At 59.3% G+C, this 23924-nt stretch overlaps 2 protein-coding genes across 5 annotated transcripts; one reads left to right on the top strand and one right to left on the bottom strand.

Annotated features, from left to right (window-relative positions):
* Positions 1-14182: 14182 nt before the first annotated feature.
* On the top strand, positions 14183-20713 carry CUNH19orf12 (chromosome unknown C19orf12 homolog). 4 transcript variants are annotated; one of them, XM_036275859.1, is made up of 3 exons: positions 14183-14241; positions 16656-16955; positions 19001-20713. In XM_036275859.1, exons 2-3 carry the CDS (start codon positions 16796-16798, stop codon positions 19264-19266), a joined length of 426 nt encoding a protein of 141 aa, XP_036131752.1. In that variant the 5' UTR covers positions 14183-14241; positions 16656-16795; the 3' UTR covers positions 19267-20713. The 4 variants fall into 4 exon arrangements, with proteins under 4 accessions (XP_036131752.1, XP_036131753.1, XP_036131751.1 ...); XM_036275858.1 differs by lacking the exon at positions 14183-14241 and adding an exon at positions 14256-14585; XM_036275860.1 differs by lacking the exons at positions 14183-14241; positions 16656-16955 and adding an exon at positions 14255-14432.
* Positions 20714-22049: 1336 nt separating this feature from the next.
* PLEKHF1 (pleckstrin homology and FYVE domain containing 1) lies at positions 22050-23712 on the bottom strand. Its single transcript, XM_036275492.1, has one exon. The coding sequence runs from the start codon at positions 23703-23705 to the stop codon at positions 22878-22880; it is 828 nt and encodes a 275-aa protein (XP_036131385.1). The 5' UTR covers positions 23706-23712; the 3' UTR covers positions 22050-22877.
* Between the last annotated feature and the right edge of the window lie 212 nt (positions 23713-23924).

The raw sequence follows: 23924 nt of genomic DNA, 5'->3' as shown, positions 1-23924 counted from the left end.
TGACGGATGTGACCTGGTGGCCAGGCTGCAGGCACTCAGACTCTGAGTGCCACCTGGCAGCCTGGAGGGACACCCCAGGCTCTCCCCCCGCCTCCCTCTACCCTGCATTGTCCCACGTAAGCGCAAGAACACCTCATGCGTGTCCAGCTCTCCAGGGGCCCAGGGCAACACCACTGAGCTGGGGGCACCCTGTGCAGTAGGTGGTGGACCCCACGCAGTCAGCCTCTACCCAGGGGGGCAGGAGTACCCCTCCCCCAGCTGTGAAAGCCAAACATGTCTCCAGACATTGCCCAATGCCCCCCAGCAGGCAAATCATTCCCCCACCCCCTCAGAACCACGGACCTAGGGGCGGGAATCCTGAGGCCTGTTCAGGTCTCAGCATGTGTCCCTGTCCCTGCCGTGGGCTGGCCCTCAAGGCCCCTCAGTAGGAGGCACTGGGCCTTCTGCTCCTGAGTCTCCAGTCTGGGCTCTGCCCACACCCACACCCAGCTGGTCCCTGGATCTGAGCATGTTGCTCTTGACCCATCTCCGGACCCCGACGAGCCTGGCCCTCAGCCACCCTCTCTGTCTTCCTGACGCTGCACCTCTGAGCACTGTGGGGCTCCGAGTCTCCTCCTTGGCCCTCCAACCTGAGCTCTGGCTGAGACCCTCACCCCACCAGCAGCCTAGGGAGCCCCACACAGCGCTGCGAGGAGAGGGGTTTGCCTCCATGAAACACTTGCTTGTTGTTGGTTTTTTTTCGATGTTCAAGCTGTCAAAAAAAAGTATGTTGGCTGAGTTGGGATGTTTGTTTTGGGGTGCTGCTCTGTGGGACAACATGGAAGGCAGACAGAGTGGCAGGAAGGCTGGAGGGCCCAGAGCATGCCACCCCCACCCCCGGCTCTGAGCCTGCCCTTCCACTGAGCCTCACGACCAGGATGCCACATGCGGGCAGAGTGGAGCCGGGCATGGTCACACTCCAAAACCCACCGCCTCCCCCGCAGGCCAAGCCCGACCCTGGGGCATCGCCCGTCTGGCTGTCCTTCCTGGCTGCTCCACAGCCTCCACGCTCTGCACTGCGTGGACCTGGGCGGATGTGACCCGGTGCCGTCCATAAAGCAGGCCAGTGACAGTACCCGATTTGTGAGAACAGGAGCAAGAAAGCAAATGCGCGGACGAGCGTGTAGCTGATTGCAGCACACTGGGGGCGGGGAGCTCGGGCCAGTTGTGCTCAAGGCCCCTGGGCCCAGGCTGCAGGGACCCATTGCTGGGGGGGGGGGGGAGCTCGGGCCAGAAGCTGTGCTCAAGGCCCCTGGGCCCAGGCTGCAGGGACCCATTGCTGGGGGGGGGGGGCTCAGGCCAGAAGCTGTGCTCAAGGCCCCTGGGCCCAGGCTGCAGGGACCCATTGCTGGTGGGGGGGGGAGCTCGGGCCAGCTGTGCTCATGGCCCCTGGGCCGCAGGGACCCATTGCTGGGGGGCGGGAGCAGCTCCTGGGAGTGGGCGGGGCAGCGGCCGGCGTGGCTCCTCGGGAGTGCTCTCCCTGCTGCCCAGAGGGAAGGAGCTGAGGGGCGGACTGCTGGCCCCTGACCCGCGGGGTCACAGCATCCAGGCCCTGGCCTGTGCTTCAAGGTGACCAAAATGCTGGGAGGACAGCAGGCCTCCTGGGAGGTGACTCAGTCTGGTTCCTTTGTCCCTGCACATGGGACATTCGGTAGTGTGGGTCTGAGCCACCCTCACCGGGTGAGGTCCTCATGTCTCCTTTCTGCTTTGATTGGAATGGAGGGGGTTTAATTAATTTATTAATTTATTTTTGCAATCTTTTATTAATTTATTTTTGTTACATGTGTTCCTCCTGCCCCCCTACCCCACCCCCCAGACACCTTCCTCCTGATCCCATCCCACCCAGTGGAGGGGATTTTAAAGTCTGGGGCCCCTGCTGCATGACAGGTGAGCCGGTGGCCATGGCCAGGCCAGCAGGGGGCGCCTGTGTTGGGCACTGGGCAACCGTGATGGACCCCCCCATACCTGTCGGGGCAGCACCCCCCCCCGCCTTTTTATTTCCAGGAGCTAATGTCTCTCCCTCTGCCTCGCTGGTGGCTCCATCGGTACTTCCTGACTTGTCGCAGTAAGCTGGGCGCCTTCCCACTTACCCTGGAGGTGTGCCTCCTGCTTTGCAGGGAGTCCTCGGCCTCAGGGTCCCCCCGCGGACGGGGGATGCCAGCAGCACCTACACCTGACGGTTTGGGGTGACGCGAGCTAACACGGAGCAGGGCTGGGGTGTGCTGGGCACAGCGGTGCCTCACAGGTGCTTTGGTTAAAGCTACGGGGCATCATTTCAGTGGACGTGCGGCTGCCCAGGCCCTCCTGCGATCCAGCCCCGGGGGAGCCCCACATCTGTCTGAGGCCACGCCTCTCGAGCCGGAAAACAGAGAGACCCTGGGCTGGGCTGCTTTGCATTTCCAAGAATTTAGCAGGGACAGAGAGCCAGGCTTCCTCTGGGAAATATCGGTTCTGAGGTTCACAAAGTGCCTCGGCTGTAAATAGCCATAAAAACGACAAATCGTTGGGCCGTATTTATTCTTGAACCAGTCAGACGATATCAGCGCGTCCGACTGTGTAAATCTGCCAGGCCCGGGCTCCCACACTCTCGGCCTGGCCCTGTCGGGTGCCCGGCCCCGCTGCCCGCTGGAGCGAGCCGGTCCGGAGCTGAGTGCGCACGTGTGGTCCCTGGGCCCGGAGGGAGGGAGGCCAGGGACCTGAGGCCCCGCTGAGGCTGGACCGGCGGACGAGGCCGGGCCCCGAGGGGCAGAGTGCGCCCACTCATGCTGCTCCAGCTCTACCCAGGGCCGCCGACCCTCCCCGAGGTTCCCTCCAGAGACACCCCTTCCGTCTCCCCGCTGCTGCCAGCCTGGGCACAGCCGCCTCCCGGCTCTGCGGGTCTGCCCGTCGCGGCACTGCCTCCTCCCCGCCTGACCTCTCCGAGCTGCTGGGGCTCTGTGCCGCCACCCAGCACCCCCTCTTCCTTCCCTGGAGGGATCATTCTCCAGGAGGCAGAGCCTGTGGGCCTCGGGCAGCTGGGACAGAGCTGGGCCGACAGCCTGTCACCCGCCAGGGCTTTCTGCTGTCTCCCTGACGGTGACAACCGACAGAACAGTACGTCACTGTCCGCTGACAGTCCACCGCGGCCAGTTCCCTCCAGCACGATGTCGCGTAGCCACCACCACACAGCGGACGGGTGTGCTCACTCCGCAGATGTGGAAACCGAGGCTCAGGGGGACTAAGTGGCCAGGCCGGCGACAGCCGAGCGAGGACGGACGTCTGGGCCGCGCCCGTGGGGCCTGGCAGCTGCTCCCCCTGTGGGCAAACCTGGGTGGGGGGCTTGCTCCCGAAAGGGCTCAGGCAGCTGGGGAGGGGGGGCGCTGCTGGAGAACAGGGTTTGCCCTCAGTCCCCACCCTCCGTTTCAGTGAAGACATGGCTCCCGAGACCCTGGCCAACTGCTAGGTGTTGCTTGCTGCCTTGGGGAACCCCGAGACGGCGGAATGCAAAAATCCAGAGGGTCTGTGAGCAGCCGCTGACATGCGTACACGTATACAGTCGGCACTCGACAGAGCCTTGCACTTGGCACTGAAGAGTGAGCGACTCCATGGCCATCAGGTGGCCTGGGGTGGGACAGGGCCAGGGGGACGCCGGATTCCATGGCAAAGAGCATGAGGGATTGTGGGAAGGGCCTGCGCCCCTGACCTTCCCAGGTAAGCGCTGCGGCCTCCATTCGTCCTGTTGCTGGTACATCGCGGCTTCCTCCTCACACGCACACACTCTCGGCCTTTTTATTCCGAACATTTCACTTGCAGGGTTGACAGAAAGGCTATAGATTTCCTCCCAAATATCCATCTGCCTCACCATTTATCTCCTTCGATCTGAAATCCCGAACGCGAGGGGCGCCCTAGGTAAATCAAGCATTTCCTGTCTCCCGAAATGGGTTTGCAAACGCTCATTTCACGCCATTACCATTTTTCTGTTTCTAACCGTAAATCAAAAAAGTATCGCCCATTCATCCACTTTAAAAGTAATGTCTTTCTTATGCATAATTACACACACGCAGTGGGGATCTGTGGGCCTGTAAATCCACTCCTCTAGAAGGTTCCCCTTAAGTACACTGGCGGCAAACCGGTGGAGAGCGGTTATTTATTTAATAGGTTTATTCTTTTAACTGGTCTGATAACTATCACTGTTCACGGTTTGGTTGGGGGGAGGGAGTTCTTATTAATGTACCTGATTTATTTCTATGTCAGATATTTGTGGGAAAGGCTCCTCTGGAAAGGAGGTGGATGTGATTTGGGGTTAGCAGGTGTGTTCGAACTGTCCCTCAGACAGCGGCACAGTAGTCACAGAAGGAAGGAGCCTCTCAGGGCAGCAGCCCAGAGGGAGGACATCCTGGAAGCCTGCACTTGGACAGAATGTTCCCTAAGTGCCGGAATGGAACTGGAGGGTTTGGGAAAGAATGGGAGGAGGAAGGGAGGGAAGGAGGGAGGGGGAGAAAAAGAGAAAGAAAAGAAGGAAAAGAAAGAAAGGAAGGAAGGAAGGAAGGAAGGAAGGAAGGAAGGAAGGAAGGAAGGAAGGAAGGAGGGAAGGAAGGAGGGAAGGGAGGGAAGAAGGAAGGAAGGAAGGAAGGAAGGAAGGAAGGAAGGAAGGAAGGAGGGAAGGAAGGAGGGAAGGGAAGGAAGGAAGGGAAGGGAAGGAAGGAGGGAAGGAAGGAAGGAAGGAAGGAAGGAAGGAAGGAAGGAAGGGGAAGGAGGGAAGGAAGGAGGAGGGAAGGAAAGGAAGGAAGGAAGGAAGGAAGGAAGGAAGGAAGGGAAGGAAGGAAGGAAGAAGGAGGAAGGAAGGAAGGGGGGAGGGAGGGAGGAGGAGGAGGAGGGAGGAAAGGAAGGGAGAAGGAAGGAGGGAAGAAGGAAGGAGGAAGGGAAAAGAGGAGAGAAGGAAGGAAAGGAAGGAAGGAAGGGGAGGAAGAGGGAAAAGGAAGGAGGAAGGAAGGAAGGAAGGAAGGAAGGAAGGAGGAAGGAAGGAAGGGAAAGGAGGAAGAGGAGGAGGAAGGGAGGAAGGGAGGAGAGGAAGAAGGAAGGACGGAAGGAAGGAAAGGAAGGAAGGAGGAGGGAAGGGAGGGAAGGAAGGAAAGGAGGAAGGGAGGGAAGAAGGAAGGAAGAAGGAAGGAAGGGGAGAAGGAGGAGGGAGGAAGAAGAAGGAAGGGAAAGAGGAGGAAGGAAGGAGGAAGGAAGGAAGGAAGGAAGGAAGGAAGGAAGGAAGGAAGGAAGGAAGGAAAGAAGGAGGAAGGAAGGAAGGAAAGAAGGTCTCAATAAACTGCAGAAGAAAGTGCTTTGGCGGCTCAGGCCCGCGTAAACCTGTTCGAGTTTGTACATCTTGTTTGTGGCTCCGGATGGTGTTGGAGCGACAGCAGACAGGCCCAGCTGGTGCAGGCGAGGGAGAGAAATGCTGAATTTTTAGCAGTTCAGGTTTATTTTTAGGCACTTAAGGGTATCTTTAGCTTCCCAGCAAATGAATTCATCAGAAGGCCGTATATGAAATAATCAGAATGTAAAAATATGGAACAGAAATCTCAGGCTCCCTGACCAAACTGTGATGCCCCCATCCCCAGGCCCCCGCACCAGCCGGCAGGAGGGCGCAGGGGCAGAGGGGACCCCAGGCAGGCTGCCCACTGTTCTCCGACGGCTGCCTCTCTGCGCCCTTGCTCAGGGGCAGTGACCCAGGCCTGGAGGACGGGGGGTGGTGACCCGCTAGGAACTGGGGGCCAGGTCTCTGGAGGAGAATGTGGATGAGGACGGAGGTGACTTGTCCTTGGAGGTTGCCGGGCACTGGGCCTTGCTCGACAGGGAAGGAAGGGAGATGCTTGAAGAATCTCTGGACGCTGCGGTCCCGAGGTCCTGTCCTTCTGAGGCCCTGAGGCTGGTAATTGGAGGTGACTCATTATCTGGGCCCGAATGTTGACCCAACCCATCCGTTTACACAGAGACTCCATTTATTCCCGAACCCCAGGCACCGGGTAAAACAAAGCAGACCTGCCCCTCACACTGGGTGTTCCCGTAACCCTGACAGATCTTTCATCAAAGACGGGACCATCGCACACACGGAGGGCCCTGGGCTGGTGCAGGGGCTGACACACCTATTCCAACCGCGCTCCCTCCGGCCCACCGTGGGCTCATGTCCTGGGGGAGGTGAACAGACGATGGTGACAGGGCGGGAACAAGTCACAAGCCAGTGCTGTCAGGTGCGGGGGAGTCCTGAGCACTCGGAAGCATTCGCCCACCCTTTCTCCCGAGACCTTGGGGCAGGCGCACGGTGGGTGCTCCGCACGTGTCCGCTGAATGCTAGGTGACATGGACCCCGCGAGGTGGCGCAGTGCAGAGTGACATCCCCACCTCACAGATGTGCCAATGGCGGCATGCCAAGGGCTGCCCGGCTGGTCCTGAGGATGCTCCTGGCCAGGGCCAGCTCCCCACTTCTTTCTGGGGCCTGGGGTGGGGTGTGCACCCTGCCCCGTCCCCGGGCATCTTTCCCTGTCCATGCAGCCAGCACTGCCCAGCAGCCCGGAGCCCAGCTCCTGTGCCTGGCGACTTCCCGGGCAGTAAGGCGGCTGGCTTCCTGTCCCCTCAGAGAGGGGCCTGGGGACACGGCCAAGCCCTCCCTGCAGCAGGAGTCTGAGGCTTGCAGTGGGTGCAGCCTTACTGTTGACAAGAAGACAGCAAAGACCCTGGCCAGTTTGGCTCAGCGGTTAGAGCGTCGGCCTGCGGTCCAGAGAGACCCGGGTTCGGTTCCCGCTAAGGGCATGTACCTCGGTTACAGTTTGTCCCCGGCCCTGGTTGGGTCGTGTGGGTGGCAGCCACTCAATGTCGATGTTTCTCTCTCTCTCTCTCCCTCCCACTTTATCTGAACAAAATATCAAAAAATGTCCTCGGGTGAGGATGAAAAAAAAAAAAAGAAGACAGCAGAGGCCTGGAGGCGGAGGCCAGGGGCCTGGACAAGGCTCTGTGATTCTGGGCCCTTCCCAGCCTGCCTGCTCATGTCTTAAACATCCGTCCTCCACCACTGTGAACCATCATGGTGGAGGCCTCTTTATTTTCCAAAGACAATTTCTGGATCTCTATCTCTGTCTGTCTGTTTACTCACCCATCCATCCATCCATCTTCATCCATTTATTCATCCATCCAACATCCACCCATCCACCCATCCTCCCATCCACTCATCCACCCATCCATCCATCCTCCATCCATCGCCTCGATGGTGACCCACTACCTTGACAATGCATCCTGTATCGGCCCCTCCTCCTTCCCCGGCACTGTCTCTGGTTCCCCCACCCCCACCCCCACCCCCGTTCCCGAGACCACCTTGGGAATAAGCTACCGCTGCCCCAATTTTTGTGCTCAGGCTCTGCTTTTGGGAAAGACCCAGGTCATACTAGTGTCTCCAAACTCCGACTTCCCCAGAGAAAAAACGAACTACACTAGTGCGAGGTCTGTCTGTCCGTGTCAGCCTAACAACGGTAAGAGCACAGAGTATTTAAGACACTTGGTGTCTGTCCTGCACACCTGGTTTCTGGAACCTGCCGCCAGTCTTGAAATTCTATGTCAGCACAGGGCAAGTGGTTCCTGATTCCCTGACCTCCAGCACCCCCTAGTGGTAGCGTCAACGCATGTCCCAAGCTCGGCAGTGAGCCTGAAATTCCGCCTTAGGGGAAATCGGGGTGAGTGCAAACTGGAGATGGGAGGTTGCTTTCATTGCTTTTTCTCCAGGGAGAAGTCGCCAGGTGTTTAAAGCTCCAGAGGATACATCTGTGTAACCTCTGAGTTGAGAATGAAGTATCGTGTTTTCTGCCTTGTTTGTCCAGTAGCAAATAAACATGGCACATCTGTGTGGTCTGTCGAAGACACCATACACGAAGTTTCCACGGGACATGCACCCATTGCCACAGATAAACGCCGAGGGTGTCAGGCCAGTGTCCAAGCAGGCATGTGCAGGGGAGACATGCCACCGTGTGCCTCAGCCCCACATCAGAATTCCTCGTCCTACCTGGCTCAGGGTCAGACACAGGACACATGCTGTTGACAGCTCGCCCCACGACCAATTTCAGTGCACCTGTGCAGCGCGACGTGGACTGTCCTACACGTCACTTAAAACAAAGTGACACCTTTGCCCTGATCCAAGCTTGGAAGCTCTCAGTTTGGTGGGGTTGAGGTTTTAGCCCCCTCCAGCAGGCTGACCCTGGTCACGTCCGGTCATTCATACGATGAGGAGACACCCTTGGGGGTGAAGTTCTGAGAGGAAGTGTTAAGGGCAAAGATTTGATTGTAAGTGATGGGAAGAAAAAATGGTGTGAATTTAGCTGCAGACTCTACAGAGGATGAAATATGTTTCTGTCTAAGACATTGCAAATCATCCCAGAGCATCCTCCAAACGCCCCCCTTGGTCCACCTGCCCCAGCTGGGATGCTCCCCGCCACCTGCCTCTTCAGAAACGTCTTTCAAAACAGACCATCTCGGGAAGCCCCTGACACCCTGCATGGACACAGACTGCTCTGTCACTCAGTGGTGTACATCACACAGGACAGATCTGGAGAGAGACTTACTCACTCAAGACCTGTTGTTTTCTCAAAATGACACGTTTTGTTTTATCCAGCAGTCTTGGGGGCACGACTGCATATCCATGTATGGCAAGGATGAAACATTGTTGCAAGAATGCAACATTGTTATTTTTAAAACCACAAACAGAACGTGTTCAAAAGCACCTTGATGTCCAGCCTCCAGAACTTCGAGAAATAAATGCCTGTTGCTTGAGCCCCCGGCCGCCGGTGTCTGTGAGGCTGCCTGAGCAGGCTCATGCAGACACAGAAGACCAGCTACATGGACATGGAAAGAACTACGCACCACATGCTAACAGCAGATGAACACACACCAGGGAGATGGCTCAGCCTCAGCTCATACAGGACACAGGAAACACTCTTACTGAACAAAATCCAAAACAGACCAAAGTTCACAACCCCCCCCCCCCAAACTCCACTAAAATCCTAAAGCAGCATTAAACTAAAAACCACTTGGGAGAAAGAATGTGCAGCCCATGAGCAATTTGAAATCAAAACTTCAGAATCATAATAGTGACTCTCCCATAATTTTCCGTAATAAAACATCCATTACAGCAGATACGGCAACACAATAAAAGTCCTATTGTTACAGAAACTGTGTTACAAGGAAACAGGATAATTATAGAAGTGCTTGCCTGAGAATTACACGTTCCACAGAACCACTGGAAAGCATCGCTCTCAGACTGACAGCGAGCCTTGCGGGTGCAGCAGGGCCCTTCCACGAGGCCTGAATGGAAGAAGAGCGGAGTTTTAAGAGTGCTTGATGCAGCAGCCGGCCGCCGAGCCCTCGGGGCCTCCCGGCCTGGCTCCGGGACCCCTGGCTCTGAGCTCACGCGTTATCTGGGATACGAAAATCTAACAGTAGGTTTTGAAGTCGGGCTTCACGATATTCTCTCAACAAAGAGATTTTGGGGGGAAGCTATCAAGCTCCTTCCATGAACTCTAAATCAGAATTCCTGGCTTTTGGAACAGCTGACGCGGCACCACCCACGGTGCGGACTGGGGGAGGGTCCCACGGGTCCCCCCTCCTCCCACGGGGTCCTTGCCCTGGTCCAGGGTGTGGAGAGCAGGGACCTGACGCTCATTTTGCAGCTGAGGAAAGAGACTTTGCAGGGCGGTGGGGGCCGGGGATTGGTCTGAAGCTGCACGCGGCCAGCGGGCCTGCAAGCCATCTCTAGCCACCACGACTGACTTGTTAAGTTCCACCCCGGGGGCCCTGGCACTCGACGGGCTGGGACTGGAGGAACCCAGGGGGCTGTGGCTCTGAGGAGCCTGCTGGGGAAGAGTAAGAACAGTGCCGAGGACACACACACACCGGCAAACTGCAGCGTGGGACTAAAGGGACATGATAGCGTCTACAAATATTTAACGGGTGTAAACACCAAGGAAGACGAATTAATTATTCAGAAGAACAGTGATGAAGCCGGGGACGAGCTCATTACCAGTCCCAAAGCCACCCTGCCCCTCAACAGCTGGTTCAGATTGAGCTCCCCCAGGCTGCAGGCAGGTGGCGGGCAGCGCCCACGACTTTGACCCAGCGCTCAGTCAGCGGTCACCGCGGCAGCGCCTGCTGGGTCCCTGTGCCAGGGGTTGAATCGTGTTGCCTCCCAAGATCAGATGAAGCCCTAACCCCAGGTACTCATGACAGTGACCTTACCTGGAAATAGGGTCTTTGCAGACAGAGTCAAGTTGAGGTCCTGGGGGCGGGATTTACTTCAATATGACTGCGTCCTTATCAGAAGGGGGCACTGGGGCACAGAAGAGGGAGGCCAGCATGCAATGACAAGGCTGGCCAAGGACGGACGGCCACCCCCAAGCACCGGAAGAGCCGGGACCCCCCCCACCGGCCCTGCTGACACCTTGGACTTCTGCCTCCGAACTTGTGAGACAGTCAAGTTCCCTCACAAGCCGCCAGCGTGTGGCGTTTGTTATGGGTCCCAGCAGACGAATATACCTGCTATGTGCCCAAAGTGCAGACACGTGACCGATGAAACGGCATGCATCCTGGGGGCGGGGGGACTGCGGACAAGGGGACCTCCTCCGCCTCGGGATATGGACTGGGGCCCTTAGGCAAGGTGTCCCAGGCCCAGCACACGGCTTGGAGCCTGTCCTAACCCCAAACCCTGGCTCTGTGGGCACCTGGCTTTCCCCCAGCCCCAAACAGATGACGGTGCCCCCTTAGGGGTAACTGAAAACAAAGAACACTGACCATACATTGCCTTTTTTTTTTTTTTTTTATCCTCACCCAAGGACATTTTTCCATTGTTTTGTTCAGGTAGAGTGGGAGGGAGAGAGAGAGAGAGAGAGAGAGAGAGAGAGAGAGAGAGAGAAACATTGACGTGAAAGGGACACATTGAGTGGCTGCCACCCGCACGACCAACCAGGGCCGGGGACAAAGTGCAACCAAAGTACGTGCCCTTAGCGGGAACCGAACCCGGGTCTCTCCGGACCGCAGGCCGACGCTCTAACCGCTGAGCCAAACCGGCCAGGGCACATTGCCATTTTGAAATGCTATCAAGTGTCCTCATATGCTCGGCAGGTGTGTGTGTGTCCTGAGCCTGGGGTCACCCAGCCTTGGATCTGGGGTGGGGGGTTCTCCTGAAATTGCCATGTAAGGTAAGGGCTCAGCCTCCAGGAAAGGGGTGGGGGTGCTGGCCTCAGGGGCACCATCTGAGTTCTGGCTCCGCTGGTTCTGTTAACACAACTTCAAACTCAGGGGGATTCTTGGGCACCCCAGGAATAGGATGCTTTGTGAAGGAGGGGGGATCGGACACCCTGACCTCAGGCACCTGCGGCTCACATTTGGGACTTCCCAGCCGCTGTTCACTTTCATTCTCCACAAGGTGAACGAAAACAATTGAGATTCCACACGTGACCTCCTGTGAGCTTCAGAGCTGTCCTGGGAGCCCTGGCCGCTTTGGCTCAGCGGTTAGAGCGTCGGCCTGAGGTCCGGAGAGACGTCGGTTTGGTTCCCGCTAAGGGCACGTGCCTCAGTTGCAGTTTGTCCCCGGCACTGGTTGGTCGTGCGGGTGGCAGCTGTTTGATGTGTCCCTTTTACATTGATGTTTCTCTCTCTCTCCCTCCCACTCTAGCTGAACAAAGTATTGAAAAATGTCCTCAGGTGAGGATAAAAAAGAAAAGAACGGTCCTAGGAGACACCCAGCATTCTGATAGTCATTTCCCAGACGAGAAAACTGAGGCACAGAGAACGGAGTGACTTTCCCAGCTGCCATCGTGAGGATGTGGTACCGGGTGTCACACTGCCGGGCTGCCGGGTGTGAGTCTGGTGACTTGGGACCTGACAAGCTGAAGGTCTGAGTGGCTTCTCACAGCTAACCTTCTCCAGAGGGCCGGCTTGGAGTTTCTTCCCTCCTCCACGTTCCTGTCCTCCCCACCCACCTGCAGTCTCTGCGGGAGGAGCTGCCGTGAGGCAATGAGCCGCCAGGGGGCGCTGCCCGCAAAGGAACAGAACCTCTCTTTTTTTATCCTCACCTGAGGATATTTTTCCATTTTTGTTCAGATAGAGTGGGAGGGAGAGAGAGAGAGAAACATCGATGTGAAAGGGACACATCGAGCGGCTGCCACCCCCACGACCAACCAGGGCCGGGGACAAACTGCTACTGATGTACACGCCCTTAGAGGGAACCGAACCCGGGTCTCTCTGGACCGCAGGCCAACGCTCTAACCGCTGAGCCAAACCGGCCAGGACGGAACAGAACCTCTCCCAGGCCCAAGCCCGGGGACTCTTCTGCCCTGGGCTACACGCCTGCTCGACAGCCACCGCCTCCAGCGGAAGCCTCCACTCAGGACAGGCGGGGTTAAGTCACAGGAGGGGAATGCTTTCGGCGCTTCTGACAGGGGAACAGAGGAAACAGGTAACCAGTGATGGCCAAGTCCCTGTTCTGTAAGATGTGTGCGACCCGGAGAGACAGACATTCAGCATCCTGCTCTAGCGGACACCGCGGCGTTGCCTACTGAGGTCTACTCAGGTCTTATTCCCGGGGTCACACACAGGACAACCCCGTAAAGGGGCAGGAGGGAGCACCCAGAGCTCACAGGTGTATTTACGGCCTTGGTGGCGGTGATGGTTTCACAGGGCTGTACTTATCCCCAGATGAATCGAGTTGCAGACATGAACTACGGACAGCTTTTTGTGTGTCAATCATGGCTCAAGGAAGAGGTTTAAAAACTATGTCCATAGTCATGGTCACGGTCACCTGGCGATGGACTACGTTACAATCCGAGTAGTGCATTGTCAGGCAGTGTCGTCCGTGTGCGAACATCCTGGGGTGCTCCTGGGCCACGCGCCTGTACATTGTCCCCCTACTGACCACAGAAGGCAACTGTAACACAACAGGAAGCATTGGTGCACCTACACGTGTCTACAGCAAAGGCACGGTAAACTATGACGTACAGATTTACACAGGCAGGGTGCTGGGTGCAAGGGCTGCAGAGCCAGGTGGACCAGGATGGAGTCTGGCCCTGACACTCCCTACCTGGGAGCCAAGGTGGACCTTGGTCCCTGGGTTCTCCTACCTGAAAATACCACGACGGCCATGTTGGGATTAAAGGGGACGTCCACCGAAAGTCCCAGAGGGCCTTTCCACATCTGAGATGGTTCAAGGCCAGCCCGTGTGTGTGTGTGTGTGTGTGTGTGTGGACTCTCCACAGGCCCCAAGCACAGTGGGCCGGTTGCCTGCAGGTTCTCCATCTGTACATTGAACCAACCAGAGATGGAAAACATCTTTTCAAACTGTTACATTGTTGCTGACGTGCACCATGAAGTTGGGCGTAAACTGGCTCTGGGGCGAACAGGTGCAGACTTTCCCCTAAACAATAGTGTAAGCGCACAGGGCACATACAGTGCAGTTGGTATTACCAGCACTCTCTAACCCGGGCACCTGGGGCGGGGGGGACTCCTGTGACCTGCACTCCTCAGGCCCTTTGCAACCCTCCAGGCTCCCCAACATCAGCTTTGGCCTGGAGCCCTAGGAGTCTAGCCTGAACTTGGCCTTTTCACCCCACGCCCCGCCCCCAGACCCGGAGGTCCTGGTGTCCCGGGGTCAGAGCTGCTACTGGACTTGGGCCTGGACAGTCACCAAACACCGATTTGGCCCCTTGCAGCCTAAGGCCCGGTGCTGTCCCGCGGGGTGAGGGAGGTTGTGGGCCCCTAGGTCCTAGCGCCCCTTGTTGGGTGGGGTGAAGGGCAGGGCTGCCCTTGAGCCACACAGACCAGACCGATCCATACGCCCCACCGGGACTGCACCGGGTGGGAGGGGAGCGCGCCCTGCCCGGGTCCTGCGAGGCCGGCGGCCAGGGGCCCCAGGGCAGTGCCTGCGCCCCGCGGTCTTGTCTGTCTGCGCCCCGCTTGGTGGCGACCCGGAAGGTCCCCGCGCAGGAGCCGGAAGGCGGGAGGGCGGGGCCTGCGCGCTGGACGCCGCCGGTCCGTGTCAGCCGGGGGTGAGGCCAGTGTCCCCGGAGGAGGACGGCCGGTGACCGCGCAGCGGCGCCCCAGCGTCCAGCCGGCGAGGGCCAGGGCGGGCGGGCGGCGGAGGGCGCGCGTTCCCGGAGCCGCGGAGCCCGCGGAGCCCGCCCGGCACTTGCGGGCGGACACGTGAGCTTCATTCATTTACCGGAGAAGAGGTGGAGCGGGGAGCGTGCGGAAGGCCCGAGGAAGCGGAAGTGCAAGCAAGGGGGGGTGGGACCCAGGCGCCCGTCCCAGGGCCTACACCCAGAGCCCCGCGCTGACCCGCTGCGGGGCTGTCACCTGTGTGTGTGTGTGACCTCCCGCAGTGACCCCAGGCTGTAAGCTGGGGTGTGCATGGGGTGGGGTATAAGCGGGGTGGAGTCCTTCCAGGACCCCTGGGAACGGCAGCCCACCTGGCCTTGCCCCGTGGGGTGGCTCTGGGTGCTGGTTTAGAGGTGATCAGGAAGGGCTCTTAATGGTTAAGGAGCGAGGTGAGTTTGGGTCTGTCTGGGAGCTTCTTCCGCCTTCAATAAAGATAGATTGAGAGGTGCCAAGTGGGCAGGAAGGAAGGAGCACAGGCCAGGGCCTGTGGCACAGTGGGCAGCCCCCGGGCAGCTCTGGCCCCAGTGGCCTCTGATTTTACAAGAGATGGAATCTGAGGTTCATGTGAAATCTCCTGATTTTTAAGTACCAGCAACTGTTACCCAGAAATAAAAGGCCTCAGAGTGAGAGGCCACAGGTGTTTATCTGAGCTCAACAAGAACACCTATGGGCTCAGTGTTCGGACGAGGACACAAGGGCAGGGGGTGCGTGTGAGACGGGAAGGGGGACGATTCCATCCCAGCAGGATGGCATGTGTGTCGGTGCAGATGACAGGACAGGGCGACCCCGATTCTGAGCCGTGGTTTTGTGGTTTCCAGTCCGTAGCCTCGCGCCCAGGAGGCATAACATCTGCGTTCCTGTTATCTTTGCAAACAGGTCTTTGGGAAACAAGGTTGCAGCTCATTTCATTTGCTTCGCTTCACAGAGAAAATCAGGTCTGCTCTCTGCCCCCTTCCGAGCGGCCTCTTCCAGGGGCTGTCCCTTTGCGGTCATGACACTGGTTTATAATTGAGACATTCATGTGTGGACAGGTCTTGACCTCTGGGAGAGCAGAGGGGGCTCTTCCAGGGAGGAGGCGGTGTTCGGTCTGGAAGCCAGGAGGGGCTGGGAGATCCAGGACACCTAGGAGTTGGAGCGGGCACAGGCACCCCCGAGCTCTCCCCAGTCCCTGGGCAGCCCTGCACGGCCGGCCCTCCTCTGCCTCTCAAACTCCGTTTGGCAAACAGAGGCCCCTGGGAACGCATGCTTGCCATTTCTGAACTCGAGCGCCGAGGGATGGACGTCCGGTGTTCTGGGTCACACTCTCTCGGAGTCTTGCCTTCCAAGTGGGGCTGAAGACCCCTTGGGGTGTGTTGGGAAAGGCAGTGTACCCCTCCCATGCTGGCTGAGTGCGCAAGACCTTCAGGGACCCCTGTGTCCTTGGGGAATCCCTGATCTCAAGCAGGTCAGAAAGGAAAAGGGGCGGCTCTAGGTTCTGGAGCCTGGGGCCCTTCTCAGCTCTCGGGACCGGAGAGAACTTTGAAACCCTGACTGTGGGATATGGAAGCTCCGCACATTTGTTCTGAGAACTCACGATTCTGAGAACAATTGCACATTGGAGACCGGTCTTCATTTTCCTTGGTTCCAAAAACCCTCATCTAACCAAAGACATTGAGGAATAGTCTTCCCCAAATGTCTCATCAGTTCCCACAGCTACTGTGTGCCTGGGTCAGCCGGATGTCGGGGGGCTGGAAAGGGAAATGTGCCAGCTTAGCTCCCCCTGAAGCTGAAAGAAAACTCAGCTTTGATTTTACTTCCCGGTCCTGCCACGTGGGGGCGCCCCATCCCCAGGACCCTGCCCTGCCCTGCCCTGCCCTGCACTTACCTGCCAGCCAGCTTGGCAGTCTCCTGACCTGAGAGCTGTAGTAACATCACTGTTCCAAAGGTCAGTTCCTCCTGCAGTCCCCCCAGGACTCGAGTCCCTGGAATTGTGTGATTTCTGTTCTCCGGCGGTTTCATCGTCAGTCCCACCCCGGCCGGTGAGGAGAAGTGGGTGGCCTCAGGCACAGAGCTCCTGGGAGCCAGGCCTGAGGATAAGTAGCCTGACGCTGACCTGGAGCCAACTCGCTAAGAGTCTGCAGGGTCCCCGACTTGCCAGGCACTTTGCAGGCAAGGCTCACCCCTCGGGTGTCCAGCCGGTGGAGGTCAGCCCGTCGCACAGCTGGGAATCTCAGCTGCTCAGGACAGGCAGGGCCCGAGGCCAGCGCGGGGCAGGGTCCTGGTTTCCCCTCTCTGACTTGGCTCCACCTCAGGGGCACCGTCAGCCCAGGGGACTCTGCCAGGCTTCGCCTCCCCTAGCATGACCGTCGTCACTTCTCTGCCACAGGCCAGAGTTATTCAGGGGGCGTGGAGGCCTTCCATCCGCCCTGCTGATGCTGTTTGCTCATTAACTAACCGAAGCCCCACCATCTCCGTGACAGAGAACTGGTCCCTTGACGGAGCTGTCCGTCCGGCCCCCGGTGGAGCTGCGGTCCTCTCCCACACAGGAGGCGTGTCTGCGACTCTAGGAAGAGTCACGCTCCTGAAACGCTCCCTCCCGAAGGCGAGCTCCCGCCCAGAGATGCCCCTCGCGGTGGAAGAAGTCATGCGGCTGCTGTGCTCCCTTTCGGAGGCAAAGCAAATGAAGGCGGCTGTCAAGCAGTCAGGGAGGGGCGCCCTGGTCGCTGGCACCGTGGCCTTCGTTGGTGGCTTGGTTGGTGGCCCACCAGGAATAGCTGTTGGTAAGGGCAAGGGCTTCGCGGGGGCTGCCAGCCTCATGGGTGTGGGACAGAGGCCTCATGGAAGTCTGTGCCCCGTGACAGGATCTCTGTGCGCATAACATGTCCTGGTGAAAACACTTCTGTGTCTGTGTCTCCGACACGCAGGGCGCTCTGGAGGTGGCGTCCATGTCGTGCAGACGGGAGGGCGCCCTGCCCCAGGGCTGTGTCCAAGAGTGGGGAGTCCTCAGGGTGTCCCTTGGGAACCCCCCACCCCCATCATTGTAGGTCAGCAGGATCAAGGGGGAGTTGGGGTTTGGGGGGCCTCTACCTGGAGCAGGTGCTGTCTGGCTGTTCCTATCAGCTGTTCTGGGAGGGTCCCCTTCCCGCGTCAACACTCCAGCATGGTACACAGTCTACAGTGTTACCTGCAGCTGGTTTTACCACCTGCTTCCATGTGGGAACCCGTTTCAGGCAGTGAAGGAAGGTTGGCTGATTTCCCGTGGTCCCTTGGAGGTCGGGTGACATTGCTTCTGCTGAATGGGGAGCAGGGAGGATTAAAACCCTGGGTGGCTTCAACCACAGGCTGTGGCCCAGACCATGGGCGGTGACCTAACTGTGCACTAGGGTGGGGTTCAGGCCTGCCTTGGGGAGGGGCCTACAATGGACCCTATAGCCCAGGGCACCTGCTGAAGGCATGGGCTGGCACATGGGCTCAGCAGAGATTTACTGACAGCCTCCAGGGTGCTGGGCAGGGGCCGGGTGCAGGGTCTCGCAGAGCTCAGTCTGGTGGAGATCCTTTCTTTTTTTTATGCTCACCCAAGGACATTTTTTCATTTTTTGTTCAGATAGAGTGGGAGGGAGAGAGAGAAAGAGAGAGAGAAACATAAACGTGAAAGGGACACATCGAGTGGTTGCCACCCACACAACCCAACCAGGGCTGGGGACAAACTGTAACCCAGGTACATGCCCTTAGCGGGAACCGCACCCGGGTCTCTCTGGACCACAGGCTGACGCTCTAACCACTGAGCCAATCTGGCCAGGGCTGGTGGAGATCCTTTCGGGGAGCTGGAGAGGTGACTGCTTTCTGCCCGGGATGGCTCCTGGTTCCCAGCGGCTCCCCAGTGCGGTGGGGAAGACAGCAGAGACACTTGTAAATCACTTGCTTTCCTCCCCGAATGTCCTCGTCCAGGCAGCAGGGAGCCTGTTCAAGGGCTGTGTGCAGCCTCCAGGACAGGAGGCGGGTTCTTCCCACCGGTGGGGGCAGTGTCCCCGCTCCCAGGAGATGGTGCAGGTCTAGTGGCCGCGGGCGAGTCCGGCCTGCGCACGGGTTCTCTCTGGCCCGGCTACACCCTTCCAGACACACTCACTTTTGAACAGTGAGATGTACAGGGAAGTGTAAAGCTAGGACTGAATACCTCGTTTCGTTCCCCGATGTCAGTGTCTTAGGTTACCAGGTGCACTTGTTACAACTAAGAAGCCAAAGAGTGCCTTGACTTTGAGAACCAATTTGCATCTGAAATAATGTCTGTGCCCTCTGGGGGTAGCAGAAAGAGAAAAGGTTGAATGCATGAACTTGGTGGTTCATCATCCTACCCCTCGGGGTTCTGAGGTGACACCGCTTAGAGAAAAGTTCTCATCTCTCTGCAGAGCCAGTAACAGGCGAGTTCACTGCAAACTCCCAAAGTTCAAGGGCCAGGAGCCTGTTAGCCTTGGAGCACGTGGCCTCATGGGGATGGTTCGCGACCAAGCACCTGCTCCTCGGTGGCCTCCTCTGCGGGCAGAGAGACTTTTATGGGAAAGGTGGAAATGAGGGTTTTCGTTAGCTCAGCTCTGGGTGGGGAGACGCTTCGTGCTGCATCCCTGACGGTGGGGCTGAGGAAGGGGTCTGCTGGGGTGTCCATGACCTGAGCACAGTGGACCGAAGGTCACCTCAGCCTCTTCCTAGCCCGCTGCCTGGTGGGGCTGAGCCTGCTGAGCCCACTATCACACTGGGTCAGCTCCCAGCAAGCTCCCAGAGCCTTCATTAATTAACAGGCCCGACTCATTGAACCCCCTTTGTCTTCTAGGTGGTGCTGTGGGGGGACTGTTAGGGGCCTGGATGACGAGTGGGCAGTTTAAGCCTGTGCCTCAGATCCTGATGGAGCTACCGCCAGCTGAGCAGGAGAAGCTGTTCCGACAGGTCAACGCCATCCTCAGCGACCTGGATTGGACAGACGCTGTGCAGGTGACCATGCTGGTCATGGGCAGTGAGGCCCTGCAGCAGCGGCTGCTGACCATGCTGGTGGGCTACGTGACCAAGGAGCTCCACGCCGAAGTGCAGTATGGCGACTAGCCCCTCGGGCAGGGGTCCCGAGGGATGTGACTGGGGGCTGGGCTGCCCCACCCCCCTGTGTCTCCTGCGGGAGAGGCTTCTGCTGTGCTGGATCATGCTCTGGAAATTGCTGATGAAGAAGGCGTTATATGGTGTACAGGATTAGGGGGCCCTCCTCCCCAGGAGGGTCAGATCCCGACCTCCATGTGCGTAGGGGAGCTTGATGCATCGGAGCCCACGGAGCTCAGGAAGGGTGGACCATGTGTCTCAGAGGAACTGCTCTCCCACTGGCCTCGTCCAGCACAGACCACGCTGCTGGGTGACCTGCTGCCTGGGTCACTTCTGTGCTGCTGGAGGGATGGGCAGGGGGGCCACTGCGATGAGGCTCCTCACTCAGAGAAGGTCACTGGGGGTCACTCATAGTGGGGGTCCTCCCCTGCCAGACCCAGGGCACAGGGGTGTCAGCTCAGAGGTCAGAGGTCCCTCACCAACGTCCACTGAAGCCCCTCCCATGTCAGCTTGTCTTTCTCCTGGGGAGACGGCGTGGGGAGGAGATATTCCCACTCCTGACGATCTGGGCTGGATGCCGCAGCCTTGCTGAGCGAGCCCCCCTGACAGCTGAGTCCCAGGGGCCTTTAGGGGACTTTGGGCCTCAGATCTGCCCAAACCTCGAGTCCTCGTCCCTCAGGAGCTGAAGGCACTTATCTGGCTCCCTAGGCCACACCAGCCTGGTACCAAATCAGGTTCAAAGAGGGTTTCCTCTTCCTGTGCCCCAGCCCCTCCCACACGTGGCCCCGCCCACACACGGCCCCACCCACACGCAGCCCCTCCCACCAATCTGGCCGCCTGCATTCAATCTGTTTTCAATGCTTTGACAGTGATGCCTTTCCTTTTGTTTGTCAGTGTTTATTGCTGAAAACAGAAAATCCAGAAGATATAATGAAATAAAATCTGCTGCAGATTCCACGCCTCCGACCACCTCTGTTAAACGTGGACCGTGCCGTGCACATCCTGTAATGCTGCCCCTGTGGCTATGGAATTTGCATCCCTGCTGTTTAGGCCTCGGACCCCCTCACCTAGGAACACTAGGCTGTAACCTGTACCCGGCAGTTCCTGGGAACTGTCAGCTGCATCCCCTCGCCCTGGGCTGCACCCGGTGTGGCTGCCTTTGCAGGCGCCGTGTGTTCGTGAATATTCCGAAGGGAAGATGCTGGGTCTGCTGGGCAAACCGGCCTCCAGCCACCTGTCCCTGAGCCTCTGCTGGGACGCCTGCTCTCCGGGTCCAGCTACAGCGCAGGCCTCAGGGACAGAGATTCTTGGCTAGTGGCTGGCTTGACCCGGGACCGAAGCTCGTTCGGGGTGGGGACCGCAGGAGGCTCAGCTGGGAGAGAAGGGAGGCACTTTGGCATTTTGAGAATGTTGGTCATTTCAAAACTGGGTACAGGACATTGCAGGGGCAGCTGCAGGGGCCTGTTACACCGAGAAAGAAGGGCCGGACAGATGACATGCCAGTCCCCGACTCCCCTCCCTGCCGCATGGGAGCCACGGGGGGGCAGGGCTTGTTCTCCGGAAAGTCTGCCCTTTGGAGTCAGAACATCTGGCAGGACCCTGAAGCGGACCGTCCAAGGATTTTGAAATTTCCCTTGTTTTTGCCCAGAAATGTCTGGCTCTGGTGCCTCCCCCCCCCCCCCCGGGCCTGCCTTTCTGTCAGCACCGGGACGTCCCGGAGCCAGCAGGGCCAGGACCTGAGAGGGACTCGGAACGGGGCCCCCACGACTCATCTGGCACGAACCCCGGCCATGCCAGCGGTGCACCTGCCCCTGGGTTCTCGGGTTGTGACCGGGAGCAGCCCTGCAAAGCTCCCTGGGGGTTCGTGTTCCTTTCCTGGGTGTGACCGCCCTGTTCTCTGACTAGTCATCCCTCATCCTGAGCCCGTAGCCGGTCTGGGCTTTGAGATGGGCGTCAGGATGGGAAATGTAGGGTGCTGGCTGAAGGGCTTATGCGGGGGGGGGGGTGCGCGCACTCTGGGATGGGCTCTGCCTGGCAGGTCGGGCACCGCCTGTGTCCCCTCTTGGACCAAATCCCTCCCTGGCCCTAAGGAAGCGCCTCGGGTGCCTCAGTGCCTGGCCTGTTTCTGAGGGCACCCTAGTCTGTTTCCACGAAGCACCCCTCACCCCGTGACCTGTCCCGCCCCAAGCCCTCTGCCCTGGCACAACCAGCCTGGACCAGTTTGTGTGGCTCAGGAGGCCAAGGGCTACTACACAAACAAGTCATTCTGGGGCGCACCTCTGCCCCTCCCCACCCAGTCTGGTCCCTCTGCCCCTGTGAGGAAGGCCTCAGACATCAGAGGACTGGCCCGAGTCGGCCCCTGGGGTCTGGAGCCCTGCTGGTGGGGTTTCAGCACTGCGCCCTGAAGCACTGGGCTGGGGGAGCTTCCCTGGACCCTCACTCCTTCCAGCTGGCCGTGAGCCCCGCTCTGCCGGTGCCAGGTGACGGACCAAGAATGCAGAAGCCACAGCCGGAGACTGTCTTAAAGGACCCACGACTCTGTTCCAGGTGTGGGCCAGGCTGGCATTGCATCTCCAGCCCCAACACGCACTCGCTGCACCTGGGGCCCCCCCATTCAGCAGCACCACCCCCCAGGCAGCCAGGGCACAGCTGGACACATGGCTCCTTGCTCTCTGCACTCGCTGTCACTCAGAGAACTCACAGCAAGTTAGCAGGGCTACAGGTGCCGGGTTACAGGCATAGCTCCCGGACAGAGGGGTGTGTCCTTTGGAACCAGCCCAGGTGTGGTGCAGACATCTGAGCCCACCACGCTGCCCGCGTCCCCGGGAACGCTCGCCTGGTGGACAGTTGTTGGCATCTGTCCCAGCATGGTGTCAGCCTCTGAGGGAGCAGGGTCTGAAGGACACCTGAACTTCTCAATCACACCGTCCACAAGTTTCCTTTTATTGTGAAGTCAGCCTGGAGAAGATCTGTTACTGAAATCAGGGCCAACAGAAAGCGATGCTTCCCCAGCCAGGGAGAGGCGAGCACTGAGCCAGGTAGCAGCCCCTGGACCCCTGCAGAGATGAGATGAGGTGAGAGGCCTTGGCAGGCTGCCCGGGCCAGGGCAACTCGGACTGCAGCCCCCAGCCTGGTGGACACCTGCACACGCAGTCTCTTGTGGGCTCTGGGTGAGCCCGCATGCCTGGCCTGACAAAGCCCAGTTGACTAGGTGGGGGCATCAGCAAGGTGGATGGACAAGCCTGGGTCTCCTGTAGGCCTCCCAGGAGCCACCTTATCCCCTGGGGAGTGTCCTTGTCTGGGGTCACGTGTGGTGGTTCAAGGCCTCGGGGAAGAGAGGACCTCACTCCAGTCCCGTCTCCCCTCTGGTCCCTAAAGGTGCCTGCACTCATAATTCAGGGAGCTTCAGGTCACAGGGCTGAGAAACGGCATTTGGTCCCAAGAGGCCTGAGTGTTTGGGTTTGCTCAATGGAAACAGAAGACGCCACTGTCCAGGAAAGAGGTGCCGGGGTCCTGTTGGGGGATGGGGCAGCTTTGGGAACTCTGCCCTCTTCGGAGCCTGAGCTGTGGGGTCTCGTGGATCCAGAGGGACTCGGAGCCGGTGCCTCAGTGTCCAGGCCGGGTCAGCTGTGGAAGGAGGACCAGGAGACACCTGAGTCATAGAACTTCACGTGGCCGGGCCAGTCCCCGTCCCCACTGCCCTCCTTGTCCTCGTCCGAGTCGTCGTCGTCGTCTCCACTGGACGCTCCGCAGCTGGCCCTGGCGGGGGACCCTGCGCCCGGGCCCCCCTCCTCCTCCTCTGTGCGCCTCTGGGCGGCCAGCTCGCGGTAGCAGAGGCTGCAGACGCGCAGGGGCTTGGGCGACAGGCGCGGCAGCAGGAAGCGTGCGCGGGAGCACTCGGCACAGACCACGAAGCCGCACTGCCGGCAGTGGTGGCGCCGCGTGAGCGCCGAGAAGCGTGTCTGTGTGCAGCGCATGCAGATGTCCGTGGCCTTGTCCGGGATCCAGGGCGCCGCGTGCTCCGTGCTGGGCGGGCGGCCGGTGGCCCGCAGCTGCCGCCGCACACACTCCTCGATGTGGCTGATCCACTCCTGGCGCTCGGTGGCGGAGGCGGCCGACACCACGAAGGACTTCTTGGCCGTGCGGATCAGCCAGCGGTTCTTGGCCTGCGCGGTCTCCGGCAGCGGCTCCAGCGTCACCTCCTCCAGCGGGATGATGTGCTGGCCGCGGTACTTGCGCTTGTTGAGCACGATGCTGCCGTAGACCAGGATGTCGCTGAACAGGAAGAAGATGCGTGGCTTGGCCTTCTTGCGGCACTCCTTGGTCAGCACGCCCTCGCCCAGCAGCACGCGGCCGGGCAGCGCCAGCGGCTGCCCCGAGGCCCCGAAGCAGTTCTCCACCTCCGCGATGCGCTGGCTGTTGATCTCCGTGTTGGCCAGGTAGTCCACCATCTTCCCGGGCTGGGGAGGGGCGCACACAGGCGTCAGCGCGCAGGGGGCACTGCCCCCCAATCACCACGTCCCAGAAGCCCACCCTTACACAAGCAGTTACTGGAAGGGGAAAGGGTCCCCAGGGAGGGGCGTGTGTGGAGCCAGCCAGGGACGGGGAGGCAGCACACAGCCACTGTGGGTGGTGGGAAACCCTCGGGGGTGGGGGGCTTGGAAGACAGG

The sequence above is a fragment of the Molossus molossus genome, unplaced genomic scaffold, assembly GCF_014108415.1.
Source record: "Molossus molossus isolate mMolMol1 unplaced genomic scaffold, mMolMol1.p scaffold_m16_p_21, whole genome shotgun sequence".
Classification (NCBI taxonomy): domain Eukaryota; kingdom Metazoa; phylum Chordata; class Mammalia; order Chiroptera; family Molossidae; genus Molossus; species Molossus molossus.
This window is presented reverse-complemented; position numbering and strand designations above follow the sequence as displayed.

Excerpts from the sequence above, each read along its gene's own strand:
- CUNH19orf12 (XM_036275857.1), top strand. The coding sequence starts at position 16,535 with ATGACCGTCGTCACTTCTCTGCCACAGGCCAGAGTTATTCAGGGGGCG. Across the intron at positions 16,956-19,000 it reads CCCACCAGGAATAGCTGTTG|GTGGTGCTGTGGGGGGACTG; the intron begins GTAAGGGCAAGG and ends TTTGTCTTCTAG.
- PLEKHF1 (XM_036275492.1), bottom strand. The coding sequence starts at position 23,705 with ATGGTGGACTACCTGGCCAACACGGAGATCAACAGCCAGCGCATCGCG.